This window comes from Oncorhynchus mykiss, chromosome 13 (genome assembly GCF_057628025.1).
Source record: "Oncorhynchus mykiss isolate SJ-2025 chromosome 13, ASM5762802v1, whole genome shotgun sequence".
NCBI classification, from domain to species: Eukaryota; Metazoa; Chordata; class Actinopteri; order Salmoniformes; family Salmonidae; genus Oncorhynchus; species Oncorhynchus mykiss.
This window is the reverse complement of record NC_143034.1, coordinates 69,998,000-70,019,799: the sequence shown is the minus strand read 5'-3', so window position 1 is coordinate 70,019,799 and position 21,800 is coordinate 69,998,000. Positions and strand designations below refer to the sequence as shown.

Here is a 21,800-nt window from a genome sequence, read left to right as displayed (position 1 = left end):
ATCCTGGATCCTGTTCAGTTGGGTACAACTAGCATTGGGTCATTTCAAGTAGTCTGCCTGTATCACTCCATTTAATAACGTTTTTTTCTTCCGTTTTGTGCCTGTTGAACACAACCCTTGTGTTTCAAAATGATACTTGTGGGTGTAGGTCAACTGTCGTATAATATATATGATTGATTTGATAGACTATTCAATCATTTAATTAATACAGTAGGACGGCAGGTAGCCTAGCGGTTAGATTATTGGGTCAGTAACTGAAAGTTTGCTGGTTTGAATACCCGAGCCGACAAGGTGGAAAATCTGTCGATGTGCTCTTGAGCAAGGCACTTAACCTTCATTTGCTCAATGGGCGCCATACTACTATGGCTGACTCTGTAAAACAACATATCTAACTTCACCTACCCGGTGTATGTGACTATAAAACCTATCTATTTAAAAATAAAAAAATAGTATACGTTTGCCTAATTATCCTAGTCCTCCTCTCAATCAATCGTATGTGTTCATGTGACGCTTCCCTCTCCCATTATGGTCCAATAGGATCGCAGGAGGAGTCTCCTAACGGCGTTGCGGCCTTCCTGACCAGCGTGGTAGAACTGTGTAGACGCAGCGGGAACGACTGGTACCGGGTCTACCTCATCCGTAAGATCTGCAGCCAGCGCGGCGTGGAGTTTGTTCAGAAACTCCTGAAGGTGGCTGACATCCGGTGGTTGTTCCCTGCTGAAGTTCTGCAGCAGGTAATGGTGGCCATTTTGTCTTTCTTTACGGGAGAGTAATGTAGGGAGCAATACGATGTCCGTACCAAGCTGGAAGTGGGACAGGGATAGTCAACCTTTTAGCTTCGGGTGTTCTTATTTCATCCAAAATGTTTTTAAGTTTGTATTTGTTAAAAGGGTATTTAATATCTAGAATCTCATGGCTAGCATTTTTGGAGTATGTAGCGATTTTTTTTTTTACAAAGTATTCCTGTATTGATGTGATGATATAAACCATATTTCATACCATTTGAACCACTCTTTCTCTCTTCTGTTGTCCTTCAGAATGAAGATGGCAGCCAGATAGACCAATATCTTGTGTGTGGAGAGGATTACAAGACAATTCGAGATGCTGTTGCCAAGGCAATGATGGAAGGCAAAATCGAGGGATTGGACAACGCTTGTGAGGTATTGTTGTAGTTCTACTTTACTTCATAACTGAAACACCTGCAGAACATTTTACATAAGCTTGTGATTTGATTTTGCTTGTTCATGTGTATGTTCTTTCTATCAGATATTCTGTTTTTAAAGTGTTAAAGGCCCAGTGCAGTCAAAACATGATTTTTCCTGTGTTGTATGTATATTTCCACACTGAGGTTGGAATAATACTGTGAAAGTGATGATAAGGCCCTATTACTGTGAGAGCTGTTTTTCAGCCTGTTTTGGTGGGATGGAGTTTTGGCCTTCCATGGTGGTGACATCACCAGGCAGTAAATTAGTTAATGGACCAATAAGAAAGAGTTCCAAATCTCTGCCAATAACAGCACGTTTCCAGTTTTCCCATCCCCACTCAGTCCACTCCCAGACAGACCACTCCCAGACAGACCACTCCCAGACAGACCACTCCCAGACAGACCACTCCCAGACAGTCCACTCCCAGACAGTCCACTCCCAGACAGACCACTCCCAGACAGTCCACTCCCAGACAGTCCACTCCCAGACAGTCTACTCCCAGACAGTCCTAGCAAAACTCTTTCTTGAGAAATTGCTCTTTGTTAAGAAGCTATTGTTTCTGTTTAAAACAATCATAGTAAGGTACTTAATTATTACCAATAAATTATTTGATATTGGGGGAAAAACACTCCTTTGTGTGTGTGTGTGTGTGTGTGTGTGTGTGTGTGTGTGTGTGTGTGTGTGTGTGTGTGTGTGTGTGTGTGTGTGTGTGTGTGTGTGTGTGTGTGTGCAGGGCTGTAAATGTCCTCCACAGAAGAAAGCAGTCTACCTGCTCCTGGCCCTGTTCAGAGAAGTCACCTCTCTCTACAGATCAGCCAATGACAGCTTCCATCCTAAACCTGTGGTAAGAGTCCTTATACAAAGACAAGATACTGTGATGTAGTCCCAATTCTCTCCTTCCTACCCTTCACTGATTTGAAAGAAAATGACTGACATAAGACATATGGTGGAAACTCCTACTAGTCCATGTCACCACCAATCAAATGCTTTTAGATTTGCAGGAAGTAGTGAATGAGTACACGTCAAGAGAAAGGAATATTATTGTCAGTCTCTTCAGCTTCCATACTTCACCTGTCTTTACACCTAAAGCTAACACTGTGTATCAACTGTCTCCTCAGCTTCCATACTTCACCTGTCTTTACACCTAAAGCTAACACTGTGTATCAACTGTCTCCTCAGCTTCCATACTTCACCTGTCTTTACACCTAAAGCTAACACTGTGTATCAACTGTCTCCTCAGCTTCCATACTTCACCTGTCTTTACACCTAAAGCTAACACTGTGTATCAACTGTCTCCTCAGCTTCCATACTTCACCTGTCTCTTTAACATTGTCTTTACACCTAAAGCTAACACTGTATCCCCCCCAGCAATGCCAGGCCCTGTTGGCGTTCATCCAGGCCTCCAAGGTGTTGGTCAGCCCAGAGGTGAGGGCCTTCGCCCAGGCCCTGGTGGCCAACCGGCTGGGGCCCCTGGAAGTCCGTCCCGGGGCCTCTGGGGCCCAGTGTGTGGTGGTGGAGCTGAGCATCCACCTGGCTGCAGTGCTGCTCTGTGGGAACCAGGGTGTACTGACGCCCCTCCAGCAGCTGGCCCTACTGCCTGCCAACATGCAGGTGGGAACACTGTAGCTGCGTGCCCAATGGCACACTGTTTCCTATGTAGTGCACTACTTTAGTTTTGACCATGGCCCATAGGGTATGGACTAGTTAAGAACTCCCCTCACCTGGTTGCCTAGGTCTTCATTTGACATGAATAGAAAGGAAATAACAAAAAACATCTTCCACACGGCCCTCCAGGAATTTAGTTTGACACCCCTGGTCTGGAAGGAATCCAGGCTAAACCCTTTTCACACAACAAAGCCGAGCCAAGCTGTACTGGGCTGGCCTGGTAACCTGTGAAAATAAATATCAATGCCAGCGCAGTATGGTTTGGCTTTGCCCTGTAGTCTGAAAATGGTTGGTTGATGAATTATTGAAATACTTTAAAAGGCATATCCACCACATCAGTGAAGTATCAGTCAGTACAGTCCATGGAAAACAACAGCGTTCAACACATTAAAGCCAGTGACTTATCTCCAGGGTGGTCCTAGTATCCCGTTCTGTTCATGTATAGTCCAGCTAACGTTGATGTTTGTTCCTGTGTGTTTTTAGAGAGCCTTCCTCCCCACCATGCCAGAGGACATGCTAGCAGTGGCTCACAAAGCCATGGGGCAGCTGCAGTGGTACTGTAAGTATAGTAACAGCCACAACAAAGGATGTGTGAAATTTGAAAGATTTAGCAGATTTAACTGTCTAAAATGTGAAGTCATCCAAGCTTTTCTTCTGCTCTTACACAGTTTGTCCCAACAATCACCCGTGCACCATCGGTGAGGTACGTAACGTTTGAGTTTATTCTGAATAATCTTATCTTTGGTCCTAACTTTCAGTTAAGTACTGTTTCTCAGAATCTCTCTCTCTCCTACCCCTCTGTCTGACCCCTCTAACCACAGTGTGGCCAGCCCATGGAGAGGAGTCGCTGCCTGGACTGTGGCCTTGAGATTGGAGGGGACAACCACATAGCTGTCCCTGGCTTCCAAGCCGTTCAGATTCAGTGAGTGGGATTTTTATGGAATTTCTAAGACTGCTGATAATGACTTGAGCAGGTGCTGCACTGTACAGACTTCGGTTCAAACAGAATTTTATTTGATTTCAAATTGTTTAGCTGTGCTTGATTGAGCTGACATGGCACAATGGAACCAATGGAATAGCCCCCAAAGTACAAACCCTGGCCATCTGGCCATCCAAGCAGGCTCATACTATTTGAACCCAGGTCTGGTATCATGACGGCACCGGAGAATGGAGAAAAAAACACATGTTGTTTTTCCCTTCTTCACAGGGGTGACCGCACCCAGACCGGCCACATCCTGGGAGAGCCCAGACGGAGAGACAACCTGGACATGCAGGACACCAAGAACATGTCCCCAGTGCCCTTTAACCTGCTGCGCCTGGTCACACACATGGCCATGCTGCTAGGGGCCAGCAGTCACCCCCAGGTAAGTACACTAGAGCAGGGGTTTTCAAACATCTCCTCGTGATCACACACATGGCCATGCTGCTAGGGGCCAGCAGTCACCCCCAGGTAAGTACACTAGAGCAGGGGTTTTCAAACATCTCCTCGTGATCACACACATGGCCATGCTGCTAGGGGCCAGCAGTCACCCCCAGGTAAGTACACTAGAGCAGGGGTTTTCAAACATCTCCTCGTGATCACACAGCTGTTCCATGTGTTGGAACTATTCCAGAGTTAACACACCTGATTCAACTGATCAACGAATCATCAAGCATTTAGGGCTCTCGAGTGGCGCAGCTCTCTAAGGCACTGCATCTCAGTGCAAGAGGCGTCACTACCGTCCCTGGTTCGAATCCAGGCTGTGTCACATCTGACCGTGCGCACAATTGGCCCAGCGGCGTGGGTTTGTCTGGGGTAGGCCGTCATTGTAAATAACAATTTGTTCTTAACTGACTTGTCTAGTTAAATAAAGGTTAAATGTTTTACTGACTTTTACTTTTTTTGATAAGGTGAATTAGAATTAGTTCAGGGCCACAACAACTAGTGTTGAATGTCTGAGGAGCTTGAAAAGCACTGCACTAGAGGTACCTGCTGTACATGGATGGATGGGGTTATTGGTTTGACTGTTGTCCAGTGGTGACCGTTACATCTCTTGAAGGACACTTGCCTCAACGGAGTCTCTTGATCTCCCTCTTTCTCTCTCTGTCTCCGTCTCTCTCTCTGCTCACTCTCGCTCTCTTTCACCCCCCTCCCTCCCTTTCTCACTCCCTCTACCCTCCCCCTCTTTCTCTCTCTGTCTCCATCTCTCTCTCTGCTCACTCTCACTCTCGTTCACCCCCACTCCCTCCCTTTCTCACTCCCTCTACCCTCCCCCTCTTTCTCTCTGTCTCTGTCTCTCTCTCTGCTCACTCTCGCTCTCTTTCACCCCCACTCCCTCTACCCTCCCCCTCTTTCTCTCTGTCTCCGGCTCTCTCTCTGCTCACTCGCTCTTTCACCCCCACTCCCTCCCTTTCTCACTCCCTCTACCCTCCCCCTCTTTCTCTCTGTCTCCGTCTCTCTCTGCTCACTCTCGATCTCTTTCACCCCCCTCCCTCCCTTTCTCACTCCCTCTACCCTCCCCCTCTTTCTCTCTCTGTCTCCGGCTCTCTCTCTGCTCACTCTCGCTCTCTTTCACCCCCACTCCCTCCCTTTCTCACTCCCTCTACCCTCCCCCTCTTTCTCTCTGTCTCTCTCTCTGCTCACTCTCGCTCTCTTTCACCCCCACTCCCTCCCTTTCTCACTCCCTCTACCCTCCCCCTCTTTCTCTCTCTGTAGGTCATCGGTGCCATCATCAAGCCCCCAGTGCCCGACCCCGGTGCGTTCCTGTGGGCCCACCTGTTGAAGGACATGGAGCAGGTGACCAGGTCGCTGGGGAAGGGGTCTGACGACACGGTCAACACCGTCCACCTGGTCATCAGCAGCCTTCTGGGGCCCCACCAGCCTGGCCAGTGTAAGGGACCAGAAACACCTCCATGTCCTCAATAGGTTTACAATCACTAAAAACAAGCATCACCTTAGGCCACTAATGCTGTCTGATTACAAGCCAACTAAGCATGCTAATGGTGCTATTAAATGAGCCATTCCTTATTGAAGTTTTAGAATCATATGTACATTCTTTACCATTATATTGTTATTGAATCATTTGTCTATGAATGATATCAGACACTGAACGTTTCCTTGACTCTTGTCTGCTTCTCTCTCCAGGGCCTGTTCCCTATGACAACCTGCTCTCCACCAAGGAGGCCCGAAACGGCTGGGAGACCACCGTCAGCAATGACATCATCACACCTCAGCTGAAGGTATCAACTGATTACATCAGTCACCATTTGACTCAGTTCATCATCTCTAGATGAATAAATGACTTTAGTACCTTTTTTAATACAGTCAACAACATTTGTATTTGTTCGGTAGTCCATCTATAACTGTCGTGTTCATTAGAGCACCCAATGGAAAACGTTTTAAAATGTTTGCAATGGAAAATAAAAACATTTTGCGTTTTCTTATTGGACAAGTCTAGGTAGTCCCTATCTCTTTTGAATTAGTTTTCTTCTGTTTAGTGTTTAATGAACACCGCCCTGAATAACAGAAACATGATCTAAATTATACCCTTTCTTCCCCTCTGTCTCTCTCTCCCCTCGTCCCATCCCGTATCCAGCACCTGGACAGGCGGCTGAAGGAAGTGAACGCCTTTGTCCGGGCCGACTTGCGGGTCTCCTCCAACCCTGTGATGAGGCTGGTGTTCGGGGACCCGCGCCTCTTCCTTGCCTCTCTGCCCCGGGAGTCTCTGATCCACAGTTCGGCTGTGTGGAGCTGCAGGGAGCGGGTGTCTCTACTCAGCCTCACCCACATCGTGGAGCAGCACAATGGCAGGGACACCCTGCCCATGCTCTGGCGGTTCCTGCAGAGGGTATGAGCTGAGGCATCGCTGAACGGAAACCTTGGTCTTATTCATTAGTGCACAGCGTAGCAAAATGTTTTGCGATGGAAGCGAGCGATTCTTATTGGACAGGTTTTTGTAGTCAATCCTTGTTTCCGGTAATCATGGTAGCATCCACATTAATGTAAAAATGTTTAGAAACATATTCTATTCTTATTTACAATAAAAGTGACTCCAAAATGACACAATACATTATTTACCATTTGATTTCTATTGGGCACAGAATAATCTGAAACACAACCAAAAGATTCATTCTAATGTTAATAATAAACATGTTTACAGTCTCATTGACAGTCACAATGTTGGTCAGACCTTCGTTCTATGTGGTGTGATTGGCAGTTTGTTTGTTTTACCGTACCCTGTGATTGGTCGCGGTAACATCCCCCCCTCCCTCTGATTGGTCTGGTGACAGGAGGCAGAGCTGCGGTTGGTGAAGTTCCTTCCTGACATCCTGGCACTGCAGAGAGATTTGGTGAAGAGGTTCCAGAACGTGACTGACCTCACCTGCCATACCATCGCTGACTTCCTTCACAGCCAGAAAGCAGGTACTAGTTTAAACTATACTTCTGGGTTAGTCACAGTACTGTATGTCCAACTGAAAACAATCAGTGGTATTTTTTGTGTTATTGGCATGGTACAGCGAGCAGATATATCATTAGTTTCACTCTACTGAGGCCAGCCGAGCTAAGCTGTAGTGTACTGTACTGTAGTGTAGTGGCCTGGTGATGTTTCCACCATACAGGCTGGAAAATCAAATAGAATAGTCGGCTCAGTACATTTCAGGCCAGAACACTAGTGTCAAAAGGGTATTCCAGTTGGTTTACAATATAGGCTTCCATGTGGATTATTATGTTTGTTGTCACAGCCTCCCTCACAGCCTGGTACGAGAAACGGGTCAAAATCTTCCTGACAACATGGAATCAGCTCCGGGTCTCCCTGGCAACCAACGGTATGAGCACAGATGATCGTAGCACAACTCTAGGGCTCTATTAATTAAGGAATAATAGAAATATATACAATATTTTTTAAATATGCGCTTTGGAGGGGCACTCATGCATGATTTCTTAATCTGCTCTTTTGTGATTTATAATCTGTGTGTTTTGGCTCTGCTCCAGGTGAGATTAAAATCCCTGGCGAGTTCTGCCGGGAGGACCTGGACCTGACCAGTGACTTCCTGGTTCTGTTGCCACGGCGACAGGGTCCCGGCCTGTGTTCCACGGCGCTGGTCAGCTACCTCATCGCCCTGCACAACGAACTGGTCTACTGCGTGGACAAGCACACTGGAGAGGAGACCAGGTGAGGGTGCTGTTGTCCTATCTCAGAGTAGGAGTGCTGATTCAGGATAATTTTTCCTTTAGAATCACAATAAGATCACTTGGATGGGGGGGACCTGATCCGGGACCAGCGCTCCTACTCTGATACATATGGCCCCTGGTCTCATTAGGCTTGTTAGAAAAAATGCTGTATGCATGGTCGGTCTGAGAGGGGATACCTAGTCAGTTGTACAACTTAATGCATTCAACTGAAACGTGTCTTCTGCATTTAACCGAGAGAGGTGTGGGGGGCTGCCTTAATCAACGTCCAAGCCATTGGCGCCCGGGGAGCAGTTGTTGTTAGGGGTTAGGGGTTTTTCCACCTTGCCGGCTCGGGGATTCAAACCAGCGACATTTTGGTTATTGGTCCAACATTTTTAACTGCAAGGCCAGTGGTTCCCAACCTTTTTCGGTTACTATACCACCAACTGAATTTTACTCTGCCCAGAGTACCCCCTCGTGCATTTTACCAGTAGGACTATGGTCTCTTGAGTCTTCCCAAGTACCCCTGGTTGGGAACCCCTGAACCCCTGCTGAACTGATGGAAAGCAGAAGCAGACATGGTTGATATCACCAGATTAGTTCACTCTTCCCCTTTCTCTCCCCCAGCTACACGGTGAGCCCGGCGGACCTGAGCGACCTGCACGTGATCCGCTACGAGCCGGAGAGGGATCTGCTGCCCTTGGTTCTGTCCAACTGCCAGTACAGTGTGGAGCGTGGCCAGGAGGCCCTGCATGAGTACGACCTGCCCAAGATCCAGCAGCAGATCCTGGCCCGCTTCCTGCAGGGAAAGCCTCTCATCACTCTCAACGTGAGTCTGTCTGTCAGCACACGGTCAGTCAAATGTACAGTTTTCGGGCATCGACAAAGTTACTAAATGCCTGTGCTGCAGCAAGGTCAATCAATCATTCAAATGTATTTATAAAGCCCTTCGTACATCAGCTGATATCTCAAAGTGCTATACAGAAACCCAGCCTAAAACCCCAAACAGCAAGCAATGCAGATGTAGAAGCACTAGCACTGGCTAGGAAAAACTCTCTAGAAAGGCCAGAACCTAGGAAGAAACCTAGAGAGGAACCAGGCTATGAGGGGTGGCCAGTCCTCTTCTGGCTGTGCCGGGTGGAGATTATAACAGAACATGGCCAAAATGTTCAAACGTTCATAAATGACCAGCATGGTCAAATAATAATCACAGTGGTTGTAGAGGGTGCAACAGGTCAGCACCTTTGAGTAAATGTCTGTTGGCTTTTCATAGCCGATCATTCAGTTAGAGACAACAGGTGCGGTAGAGAGAGAGAGAGAGAGAGAGAGAGAGAGTCCAAAACAGCAGGTCCGGGACAAGGTAACACGTCCAGTGTCAGGGTTCCATAGCCGCAGGCAGAACAGTTAAAACTGGAGCAGCAGCATGACCAGGTGGACTAGGGACACGCAAGGAGTCATCAGGCCAGGTAGTCCTGAGGCATGGTCCTAGGGCTCAGGTCCTCCTCCGAGAGAGAGAATTAGAAGGAGCATGCTTAAATTCACACAGGGTACATTGTTAATGTGACAAACTCTCTCGTAGGGTAACACTAAGTTCATTAGCAATCGTCTAACAATAACAAATGCAATGAAATACATTTTTGAAATATGCTCTTAAATGGTGCAACTACGTTCACGTATAAACATATGTTTTACTGAAGTTAGTGTGGGGTAGAGGTTAGACCAGAACGGTCTAGATTTCCCTTTTTACAGAAACACTTAGCTGTCACAAGCTGCGTTTTCACATTCTGATCTTTTTTTCACAAATTGTTCTTTTGACCAGTCATATCAGCTCTGAAAAAGATCTAATGTGATTGGTCAAAAGACCAATTAGAGTAAAAAAGATCTGAATGTGTCTGCCTGTGTAAACGCAGCCAAATTGAGGTAAAGACAAGAGTTACTATATGACCGTGTATTAGACAGGTTTTGATGTGTTGCTTACCACCTCATACAGGGAATCCCAACCCTGGTGAACAGACACGACCGCAATTATGAAAACATCCTCAAGGATGTGAAAGGAAAGGTTCAACAGGTAAGTCACAATAACTCTGGTGACATGTTGTCACATGGTACAGTATGATATGAACGGGGAAATCTGGTATTGATACACTACATCCAATTTTGGAACACAACCCTGGCATGAGGTTGAGTTGACCCTGTTCTATGCCTTGTCCACGTCTCTGTCATTTGCCTTTGTGTCCCCAGGAGCCCCTGCCCATCCTGACCCTGTCGGCGCTGGCCGGGGAGCTGCAGTCATACAGCGAGGTGTGTGAGGCGCTCTCCACCGTGGAGGTGGCTCTGGGCTTCCTGGCCATGACGGGAGGCGAGCCCCAGCTGCAGTTGGAGAGCTACCTGGAGGAGGTTCTGCAGATGGGAGACCAGACTGGCCCACACATCCTAAAGGTCAGTCCCCTTCCTCCGTCCGGAGCCCACAGACTGTCCGGGTGCAGCAGTAACATACCTCTGTGCCCTACACTCTGTTTCTTCCTCTGGTTAAGCAGCTAGCTGAGAGCCTAAAGCCTGATTGTTTCACTGCTCTCTCCATCTAGCTGGCTCCTCATTGGCTTCCTTACAGGAACCAGTAAACAGATGGATACCCTTAAGAGAAACATAGTGACTTCATTTGATGTCTTATTGTCGTCAGCATTTTGTTGTATAATTGAAGTCGGAAGTTTACATACACCTTAGCCAAATACATTTAAACTCAGTTTTTCACAATTCCTGACATTTAATCCCAGTAAAAATTCCCTGTTTTAGGTCAGTTAGGATCATCACTTTATTTTAAGGATTTGAAATGTCAGAATAATAGTAGAGAATTATTTATTTCAGCTTTTATTTAATTCATCACATTTCCAGTGGGTCAGAAGTTTACATACACTCAATTAGTATTTCGTAGCATTGCCTTTAAATAGTTTAACTTGGGTCAAACGTTTCGGGTAGCCTTCCACAAGCTTCCCACAGTAAGTTGGGTGCATTTTTGCCCATTCCTCCTGACAGAGCTGGTGTTACGAAGTTAGGTTTGTAGGCCTCTTTGCTCGCACACGCTTTTTTCAGTTCTGCCCACAAATTTTCTATGGGATTGAGGTCAGGGTTTTGTGACGGCCACTCCAATAACTTGACTTTGTTGTCCTTTGGAAGTATGCTTGAGGTCATTGTCCATTTGGAAGACCCATTTGTGATCAAGCTTTAACTTCATGACTGATGTCTTGAGATGTTGCTTCAATATATCCATATAATTTTCCTATCTCATCATGCCATTTATTTTGTGAAGTGCACAAAACCGTGCTTCACCGTTGGGATGGTGTTCTTTGGCTTGCATGCCTCCCCCTTTTTCCTCCAAACATAAAGTTGGTCATTATGGCCAAACAGTTCTATTTTTGTTTCATCAGACCAGAGAACATTTCTCCAAAATGTAAGATATTTGTTTCCATGTGCAGTTTCAAACCGTAGTCTGGCTTTTTTATGGCGGTTTTGGAGCAGTGGCTTCTTCCTTGCTGAGCAGCCCTTCCGGTTATGTCGATATAGGACTCGTTTTACTGTGGATATAGATACTTCTGTACCTGTTTCCTCCAGCATCTTCACAAGGTCCTTTGCTGCTGTTCTGGGATTGATTTGCACTTTTCGCACCAAAGTACGCTCATCTCTAGCAGACAGAATGAGTCTCCTTCCTGAGCGGTATGACGGCTGCGTGGTTCCATGGTGTTTACACTTGCGTACTATTGTTTGTACAGATGAACGTGGTACCTTCAGGCATTTGGAAATGAACTAGGATGAACTAGACTTGTGGAGGTCCACAATTTTTTTCTGGCATTGAGTTTGAAGGTAGGCCTTGAAATACATCCATAGGTACACCTCTAATTGACTCAAATGATGTCAAGTCGGCTATCAGAAGCTTCTAAAGCCATTACATAATTTTCTGGAATTTTCCAAGCTGTTTAAAGGCACAGTCAACTTAGTGTATGTAAACTTCTGACCCACTGGAATTGTGATACAGTGAATTATAAGTGAAAAAATCTGTCAGGAAACAATTGTTGGTAAAATTACTTGTGTCATGCACAAAGTAGATGTCCTAACCAACTTGCCAAAACTATAGTTTGTTAACAATAAATTTGTGGAGTGGTTGAAAAACGAGATTTAATGACTCCAACCTAAGTGTATGTAACCTTCCGACTTCAACTGTAGCTAGCATATTATCAGTCAGTCTTGCCTAATTTGGTATTAATTGTAGCCGAAAGTTAATACAACACATCCCTCGGTAAGGTGAGCTCTTTCAAGAGAATTCATTAGCAGTGATTTCATGTTTTCTGATGTGATTAGAGGTTATATTAAACTAAGGTATAGTTCACCCAAATTACAAAAGGACATGTTGGTTTCCTGACCCTGTCTATTATAACGCAGTCTATTGACAAGGTAAGACAGGAATGCATTATTTGGTTTTGTTTACCTGGCCACTGTTTCAAATGCTAACCTTTTTAGCACAAATCCAGTGCAATGTTGCCCTGAGCAGGTGTAGTCTGAGTCACTGTGTTGTCCTGTTGTCCTCATGCAGGCCCTGAGCAGGTGTAGTCTGAGTCACTGTGTTGTCCTGTTGTCCTCATGCAGGCCCTGAGCAGGTGTAGTCTGAGTCACTGTGTTGTCCTGTTGTCCTCATGCAGGCCCTGAGCAGGTGTAGTCTGAGTCACTGTGTTGTCCTGTTGTCCTCATGCAGGCCCTGAGCAGGTGTAGTCTGAGTCACTGTGTTGTCCTGTTGTCCTCATGCAGGCCCTGAGCAGGTGTAGTCTGAGTCACTGTGTTGTCCTGTTGTCCTCATGCAGGCCCTGAGCAGGTGTAGTCTGAGTCACTGTGTTGTCCTGTTGTCCTCATGCAGGCCCTGAGCAGGTGTAGTCTGAGTCACTGTGTTGTCCTGTTGTCCTCATGCAGGCCCTGAGCAGGTGTAGTCTGAGTCACTGTGTTGTCCTGTTGTCCTCATGCAGGCCCTGAGCAGGTGTAGTCTGAAACACTGTGTTGTCCTGTTGTCCTCATGCAGGCCCTGAGCAGGTGTAGTCTGAGTCACTGTGTTGTCCTGTTGTCCTCATGCAGGCCCTGAGCAGGTGTAGTCTGAGTCACTCTGTTGTCCTCATGCAGGCCCTGAGCAGGTGTAGTCTGAGTCACTGTGTTGTCCTGTTGTCCTCATGCAGGCCCTGAGCAGGTGTAGTCTGAGTCACTGTGTTGTCCTGTTGTCCTCATGCAGGCCCTGAGCAGGTGTAGTCTGAGTCACTGTGTTGTCCTGTTGTCCTCATGCAGGCCCTGAGCAGGTGTAGTCTGAGTCACTGTGTTGTCCTGTTGTCCTCATGCAGGCCCTGAGCAGGTGTAGTCTGAGTCACTGTGTTGTCCTGTTGTCCTCATGCAGGCCCTGAGCAGGTGTAGTCTGAGTCACTGTGTTGTCCTGTTGTCCTCATGCAGGCCCTGAGCAGGTGTAGTCTGAAACACTGTGTGGCCCTGTGGCAGCTCCTTACCTCACTCAAGTCTGAGAACATGCTGCGCCTCAAGAGGGTAAGACGACGAGACACCACACATTCACCCAGACAAGTCTTCACATGACTTTGTTAGGGTCATGTTTTTATACTGGTTATGAAGTTTTGTCTGGATTACTGTTTGTATGGGTGAGATGTGCTTGTATTACTTACAACATAAGTTGTAACATTGTGACTTAAGTTGTACTAACTTACAACATTAATTGAAACTAACCTTAGTTACACTAACTTACATAATGTGATAAATAGAAAATGATCATAATGTCATGTTACACCCTAGTGTATATTAAAGCTTCTCTAACCCTCCCCATCCTCAGGACCCGTTTGTGGGGGTCTCAGAGGAATACAGGAATCCCCTGGGAGATGAAGACCGGAGGCTACTCACTACGTTCTTCACCAAGAGCAGCGCTGACTCGTTCCTGCTGGAGATGCACGAGTTTCTGCTGCTGGTCCTGAAGAGCCCCCGTGCCCCCGACACATACAGGCCTGACTGGGGGTAAGCCAAGGGGATAACAGCTAGCTGGCATGGTGTAGTCTCTCTTGACACTCTTAGCGGTTCCATTTTTGATATTGTAGTATTGTTTACGTCACATGAACATCATGTCTTAAGTACTAGTCAAAAGTTTGGACACACCTATTCATTCAAGGGTTTTTATTATTTTATTTTTTTTCTCCATTCTACAACACAACTATGAAATAACACATATGGAATCACGTAGTAACCAAAACAAAGTGTCAAACTAATTAAAATATTTTTTAGATTTTTCAAAGTATCCACCCTTTGCCTTGATGACTGGTTTGCACACTCTTGGTGTTCTCTCAACCATCTACATCTGGAATGCTTTTCCAACTGTCTTGAAGGAGTTTCCACATATGCTGAGCACTTGTTGGCTGCTTTTCCTTCAGTCAAATCAAATTTTGTTGGTCACATACACATGGTTAGCAGTGGTTAATGCGAGTGTAGCGAAATGCTTGTGCTTCTAGTTCCGACCGTGCAGTAATATCTATCAAGTAATCTAACAATTTCACATCAACTACCTTATACACACAAGTGTAAGGAATGAATAAGAATATGTACATATAAATATATGGATGAGCGATGGCCTCAACAGCATAGGCAAGATGCAGTAGATGGTATAGAGTACAGTATACATATGAGATGAGTAATGTAGGGTATGTAAACATTATATAAAGTAGCATTGTTTAAAGTGACTAGTGATACATTTCTTACATCCTATTTTTAATTACTAAAGTGGCTAGAGAGATGAATCAGTATGTTGGCAGCAGCCACTCACTGTTAGTGATGACTGTTTAACAGTCTGATGGCCTTGAGATAGAAGCTGTTTTTCAGTCTCTCGGTCCCAGCTTTGATGTACCTGTACTGACCTCGCCTTCTGGATGATAGCGGGGTGAACAGGCAGTGGCTCGGGTGGTTGTTGTCCTTGATGATCTTTTTGGCCTGCCTGTGACATCGGGTGGTGTAGGTGTCCTGGAGGGCAGGTAGTTTGCCCCCGGTGATGCGTTGTGCAGACCTCAGTACCCTCTGTAGAACATTACGGTTGTGGGCGGAGCAGTTGCCGTACCAGGCGGTGATACAGCCCGACAGGATGCTATCGATTGTGCATCTGTAAAAGTTTGTGAGTGTTTTTGGTGACAAGCCAAATTTCTTCAGCCTCCTGAGGTTGAAGAGGCACTGTTGCGCCTTCTTCACCACGCTGTCTGTGTGGGTGGACCATTTCAGTTTGTCCGTGATGTGTAAGCCGAGGAACTTAACTTTCCACCTTATCCACATCGTCAGGATAGTAATGGAGAAGGGGGTGCTCCCTCTGCTGTTTCCTGAAGTCCACGATCATCTCCTTTGTTTGGTTGACGTTGAGTGAGAGGTTATTTTCCTGACACCACACTCCGAGGGAACTCACCTCCTCCCTGTAGGCCGTCTCGTCATTGTTGGTAATCAAGCCTACCACTGTAGTGTTGTCTACAAACTTGATGATTGAGTTGGGGGTGTGCATGGCCACGCAGTCGTGGGTGAACAGGGAGTACAAGAGATGGCTGAGAACGCACCATTGTGGGGCCCGGGTGTTGAGGATCAGTGGGGTGGAGATGTTTCCTACCCTCATCACCTGGGGGCGGCCCGTCAGAAAGTCCAGGACCCAGTTGCACAGGGTAGGGTCGAGACCCAGGGTCTTAATGACGAGTATGGAGGGTACTATGGTGTTAAATGCTGAGCTGTAATCGATTAACAGCATTCTTACATAGGTATTCCTCTTGTTCCAATGGGTTAGGGCAGTGTGATTGCGATTGCGTCGTCTGTGGACCTATTGGGGCTGTAAGCAAATTGGAGTGGGTCTAGGGTATCAGTTAGGGTGGAAGTGATATAGTCTAGTCTCTCAAAGCACTTCATGATGACGGAAGTGAATGCTACCGGGCGTTAGTCATTTAGCTCAGATACCTTACCGTTCTTGGTAACAGGAACAATGGTGGCCTTCTTGAAGCATGTGGGAACAGCAGACTGGGATGGGGATTGATTGAATATGTCCGTAAACATATCAGCCAGCTGGTCTGTGCATTCTCTGAAGAAGCGGCTAGGGATGCCGTCTGGGCCTGCAGCCTTGCGAGGGTTAACACGTTTAAATGGTTTACTCACGATGGCTGCGGTGAAGGAGAGCCCGAAGGTTTTGGTAGTGGGCCGTGTCAGTGGCACTGTATTGTCCTCAAAGTTGTTTAATTTGTCTGGGAGCAAGACGTCGTTCTGCCCGACGGGGCTGGTTTTCTTTTTGTAATCTGTGATTGACTATAGACCCTGCCACATAGGTCTCGTGTCTGAGCCTATGAATTGCGACTCTACTTTCTCTATACTGACTCTTAGCTTGTTTGATTGCCTTGCGGAGGGAATAGCTACACTGTTTGTATTCGGTCATGTTTCCGGTAGCCTTGTCATGATTAAAAGCCGTGGTTTACGCTTTCAGTTTTGCGCGAATGCTGCCATCAATCCATGGTTTCTGGTTGGGGAAGGTTTTAATAGTCACCGAATCAGCGTATACATCAATGTTGTTGTCTGAGGCTATCCAGAACATATCCCAGTCCACAGGATCAAAGCAACCAGTGTTGAACAGACCTGAGCACGGGCGTTTCCTGCTTTTGTTTCTGGCTATAGGCTGGGAGCAACAAAATGAAGTCGTGGTCAGATTTGCCGAAAGAAGGGCGAGGTAGGGCTTTTCATGCGTTGCGGAAGTTAGAGTAGCAAGTTAGAGTAGCAATGATCCAGAATTTTGCCAGCCCAGGTCGCACATTCGATATGCTGATAAAATTTAGGGAGCCTTGTTTTCAGATTAACCTTGTTCAAATCCTCAGCTACAACAAATGCAGCCTCAGGATATGTGGTTTCCAGTTTACATAGAGTCCAATGACGTTATTTCAGGGCCGTCGAGGTGTCTGCTTAGGGGAGATATGCACAGGTGTGATTATAATCGAAGAGAATTCTCTTGGTAGATAATGCGGTCAGCATTTGATTGTAATTCTAGGTCAGGTGAACAAAAGGACTTGAGTTCCTGTATGTTGTTATGATCACACCACGATTCGTTAATCATAAGGCATACACCTCCGCCCTTCTTCTGACCAGAGAGATGTTTGTTTCTGTCGGCGTGATGCGTGAAGAAACCAGGTGGCTGTACCGACTCTAATAACGTATTCCGAGTGAGCCATGTTTCTGTGAAACAGAGAATGTTTCAATCTCTGATGTCCCTCTGGAAGGCAACCATTGCTCGGATTTTGTCTACCTTGAGACTGGACATTGGCGAGTAGTATACTCGGGAGCGGTGAGCGATGTGCCCGTCTACGGAGCCTGACCAGAAGACCGCTCCGTCTGCACTTCTGCGGCATCGTTGTTTTGGGTCGCCTACTAGGATCCGATCCATTGTCCTGGTGGTGGTCTAAACAGAGGATCTGCTTCGGGAAAGTTGTATTCCTGGCCGTAATGTTGGTAAGTTGACGTTGCTCTTATATCCAATAGTTATTCTCGGCTGTATGTAATAAGACTTAAGATTTCCTAGGTTACCAGTGTAAGAAATAATACATAAAAAGAGTCTGCTGTCCAACTCATCCCAAACCATCTCAATAAGGTTGAGGTTGGGTGATTGTTGAGGCCAGATCATCTGATGCAGCACTCCATCACTCTCCTCCTTGGTCAAATAGCCCTTACACAGCCTGGAGGTGTGTTGGGTCATTGTTCTGTTGAAAAACAAAATGATTGTCCCACTAAACGCAAACCAGATGGGATGGCGTATCGCTGCAGAATGCTGTGGTAGCCATGCTGGTTATGTGTGCCTTGAATTCTTAGTAAATCACAGACAGTGTCACCAGCAAAGCACCCCCACACCATCACATCTCCTCCTCCATGCTTCACGGTGGGAACCACACATGTGGAGATCATCTGTTCACCTACTCTGCGTCTCACAAAGACACAGCGATTGGAACCAAAAATCTCAAATTTGGACTCCTCAGACCAAAGGACAGATTTCCACTGGTCTAATTAATGTCCATTGCTTGTGTTTCTTGGCCCAAGCACAACAAGACAGTTGCGAAGAGGGCACGACATAACCTATTCCCCCTCAGGAGACTGAAAAGATTTTGCATGGGTCCTCAGATCATCAAAAGGTTCTACAGCTGCACCATCGAGAGCACCATCGGTTGCATCACTGCCTGGTATGGCAACTGCTCGGTCTCCGACCGCAAGACAGTACAGGGGGTAGTGCAAATGGCCCAGTACATCACTGGGGCCAAGCTTCCTGCCATCCAGGACCTCTATACCAGCCGGTGTCAGAGGAAGGCCCTAAAAATTGTCAAAGACACCAGCCACCCTAGTCATAGACTGTTCTCTCTTCTAAACAGCTTATACCCCCAAGCCATAAGACTCCCAAACATCTAATTAAGTGGCTACCCAGACAATCTGCATTCCCCCCCCGTCCCCTCTTCTACACTGCTGCTACCCCCCGTTGTTGTCATCTATACGTAATCACTTTAATAACTCTACCTACATATACATATTACCTCAACTAACCTGTGCCCCTGCACATTGACTCTGTACCGGTTCCCCCCCCTGTATATCCCTGTAAAAACATAGTCTCGCTATTGTTATTTTACTGCTGCTCTTTAATTACTTTTATTTCTTATTCTTATCCCTATTTTTTTTTAAAACTGCATTGTTGGTCAGGGGCTCATAAGTAAGCATTTCACTGTAATAAAATCTTTATTTGAAAGATGTTTCATAATATGGACTTGGTCTTTTACCAAATAGGGCTATCTTCTGTATACCACCCCTACCTTGTCACAACTGATTGGCTCAAACGCATTAAGAAGGAATTAAATTCCACAAATTAACTGTTAACAAGGCACACATGTTAATTGAAATTAATTCCAGTTGACTACCTCGTGAAGCTGGTTGAGAGAATGCCAAGAGTGTGCAAAGCTGTCATTGCAAAGGGTGGCTGCTATAAAATATATTTTGATTAGTTTAACACCTTTTATTGTTTACTGTATGATTCCATATGTGTTATTTCCTAATTTTGACGTCTACACTATTATTAAACAATGTAGAAATAGTAAAAATAAAGAAAAACCCTTGAAATTAGTAGGTGTACTAACACTTTTGACTGGTACTGTACGTGTTTCATAAGGGCCACAAACATCTCTTTTTGAGGCATGTTTGATGAAAGGAAAAATCACAAACACTGCAAAACTTACACACACACACACACACACACACACACACAGGAAAGTGGAACGTGTGTCCATTATCCTCTCCTCCATTGTCCTGCAGCCTGAAAGACACCCTGGTGTCCTACATGGAGCGGAAAGACCTTGACGTTCCCCACGACGTGGACGAGTTGTTCCCCGGAGAGATCAGTCTGGCTCAGTACATAGAAGCCTGGAAGTTCACCGTGGCCTTCAAACAGGAGCGCAGCCAGAGATAGCTCAACCACCGACAACTGATTCTACTCTGCCTTTGTTTGCATCCCACATTGCTCCCTATTCCCTACATAGTGCACTGCTTTTTCTTCCTGAAGAGTCGAACATCATTTCATACTTTTATTGGTTTTTAGACAGGACAGTATGAAGTCAGGGGGACAGACTATGTTGGAGGAATGACAAGTCGGAAGGGAGCATAGCCAAAGCTCCAACCCCCAGACTCCGCCAATGTAGTGCACTACTTTTGACCAACCAGTTTGGGGTGCCATTTCAGATGTAGACTTCGTACAGACTTTATAGTCCCTGTATAGTGTATGTAAGGGCCACAGATATGTTTACAATCAGGTTTATAGAATACACGTATGTGATATAGATGCATATGTTTTACACAGGGGAACATGAAATGAGTGCCTTTTTGGAAATGCACTTTCAAAGTGCCAGCAGACAGGTTCTACTCATGTACAATACCTATAAACTGTTTCATTCTGGTATCTAAAAAGTCAACTGTGATTTGTACTAAGAGTACAATGAGTGAAGGGGAGGAAGTTACGAAAGTTGTAGTTAGCAAATATTTGTTTTATTAGTTGATAAATATGCAAATCCAGTGGAGGCTGCTGAGGGGAGGAAGGCTCATAATGTCTGGAACGGAGCGAATGGAATGGCATCAAACACATGGAAACTATGTGTTTGATGTATTTGGTACCATTCCACCTATTCCTCTCCAGCCATTATTACAAGCCCTTCCTCCCCAATTCAGGTGCCACCAACCTCCTGTGATGCACAAAATGTTTGATTGCTGATGATCTTTTGTGCACTTTTCCAATGTGACTTTCTCGGTCACGTAGTGGTGGTAGTGGAGGGAAAGACTGAAGTCTAAATACCTAGACTTTTGGTCTTAGACTCAGGGATGCAACTAGGTGAGATGTTGGACTATAACTCTGGGGTCTGACATTTTTATCTCAACCAAACAGCAATCAAGAAAATAAAGATTTATCATAGGTGATGTTTTCTAATGAGGGAAATGAATTTGCACATTTCTGAAGCTACCTTGTTATGAATATCTACGGTGGCCCCAATGGAAAATTAGGTTTTATAATTCACTTTGTCCGTTAGGGCCACCGTAGATATCTATTTACATGGCTTTGCCTCAAGTGATATGTTTTGTCCTTTCATAACGGACTCATCTTCAATCATCTAGTCAGAAATGGCATGACAGTTTCCCCTTACAGAATCACTGCCTTACAGAATAAACCATGCTCATTGTATTTTGCACTTTAAGTTCCTCTTGTTGAACTTAAAGTTGGACCAAACGTTGTTTCTGTGTTTCATTTCATTGCTGAAGAGTGTGACATGCAGTGATTATTATGTTGAAACAAAATAAATTGTTTGCTTCTCAGCAAATCTTTTTTTGTTGACAATTTATTGGTCTTTCTTGCCGCCACTGAAGACTGTTAAAAATGACAGTAATTTGATCAAAGAACAGCGTTCGGTTCAGGACTGTGGGTGTAGCAAATTAACATTTAAAGTGACTGTCCCATATGAGAGTCATAATCAAATGTATCTGTTTGTGATGTGTAACACATAAGTGAAAAGAAGATAAAACAAGCATCATTATTTTACTGACCGGGTGGTCTCCATCAGCCCAAAGTCTAAATGCAGGCAACAAACTGTTCTATTTCTTTATTTAGCACACAAAGCAGTCACACATTTGGACAAATATAAATTATATTTATTAGATTATGATAGTTGAAGTCAAATCTAAAATCAAATATTATTTGTTATATGCACAGGATACATGGTGTGTACAAGGTACAATGAAATCCTTACTTGCAGGTTGACCTCAACATTACAACAAACATTAAAAAATAAGTAGAATATAATGGAAAAGGAAGAAATGGGAAACACAAAAAAGGAAATTAGAACTAAATCCATAAGCCTCATTATGAACAGGAGAAGGCAGTTTACTCTGATTATACGTACATTAGATCAGTGTTATTCAAACTTGTTAAGTAGGAACCCCACTTTAAAAAATCTGTAAATGTTCAATTTTACATCAACCAATATCAAATTCATTCCATTTAATTTCTTATAAAAAATGAAGAGAAGCAATAAATATTAGAACTTTTACGATTAATCCCCCCCCCTCCCAAAAAACAACAATGTAAATAACACAAAATACACTGTCAATTTAATCAACTAAATAAAGTGACACACATTCCTGTCAGGTCTGGCAATGTTGGACCTCTGTTTTAGAAACTGTGC

At 45.2% G+C, this 21,800-nt stretch overlaps 1 protein-coding gene across 5 annotated transcripts in view; it reads left to right on the top strand.

Moving 5' to 3' along the window:
- The window catches only part of LOC110485301 (E3 ubiquitin-protein ligase rnf213-alpha), a 63,035-nt gene extending 42,096 nt beyond the window's left edge, over window positions 1–20,939 (top strand). For 3 of the 5 annotated variants that reach the window (XM_090197357.1, XM_090197359.1, XM_090197358.1), the window contains exons 48-67: window positions 538–734; window positions 1,038–1,160; window positions 1,939–2,049; window positions 2,574–2,816; window positions 3,354–3,429; window positions 3,539–3,573; window positions 3,692–3,792; window positions 4,078–4,234; window positions 5,566–5,740; window positions 5,995–6,089; window positions 6,446–6,697; window positions 7,140–7,272; window positions 7,593–7,676; window positions 7,843–8,023; window positions 8,650–8,851; window positions 10,013–10,090; window positions 10,264–10,461; window positions 13,501–13,590; window positions 13,889–14,067; window positions 19,390–20,939. In XM_090197357.1, the coding sequence (XP_090053483.1) occupies window positions 538–734; window positions 1,038–1,160; window positions 1,939–2,049; window positions 2,574–2,816; window positions 3,354–3,429; window positions 3,539–3,573; window positions 3,692–3,792; window positions 4,078–4,234; window positions 5,566–5,740; window positions 5,995–6,089; window positions 6,446–6,697; window positions 7,140–7,272; window positions 7,593–7,676; window positions 7,843–8,023; window positions 8,650–8,851; window positions 10,013–10,090; window positions 10,264–10,461; window positions 13,501–13,590; window positions 13,889–14,067; window positions 19,390–19,543 (2,864 nt within the window). In that variant the 3' untranslated portion in view covers window positions 19,544–20,939. Of the gene's footprint in view, window positions 1–537; window positions 735–1,037; window positions 1,161–1,938; window positions 2,050–2,573; window positions 2,817–3,353; window positions 3,430–3,538; window positions 3,574–3,691; window positions 3,793–4,077; window positions 4,235–5,565; window positions 5,741–5,994; window positions 6,090–6,445; window positions 6,698–7,139; window positions 7,273–7,592; window positions 7,677–7,842; window positions 8,024–8,649; window positions 8,852–10,012; window positions 10,091–10,263; window positions 10,462–12,607; window positions 12,764–13,031; window positions 13,137–13,500; window positions 13,591–13,888; window positions 14,068–19,389 lie in introns of those variants that run through there. The other 2 variants (XM_090197361.1, XM_090197360.1) reach the window with 2 other exon arrangements.
- The last annotated feature ends 861 nt before the right edge of the window (window positions 20,940–21,800 follow it).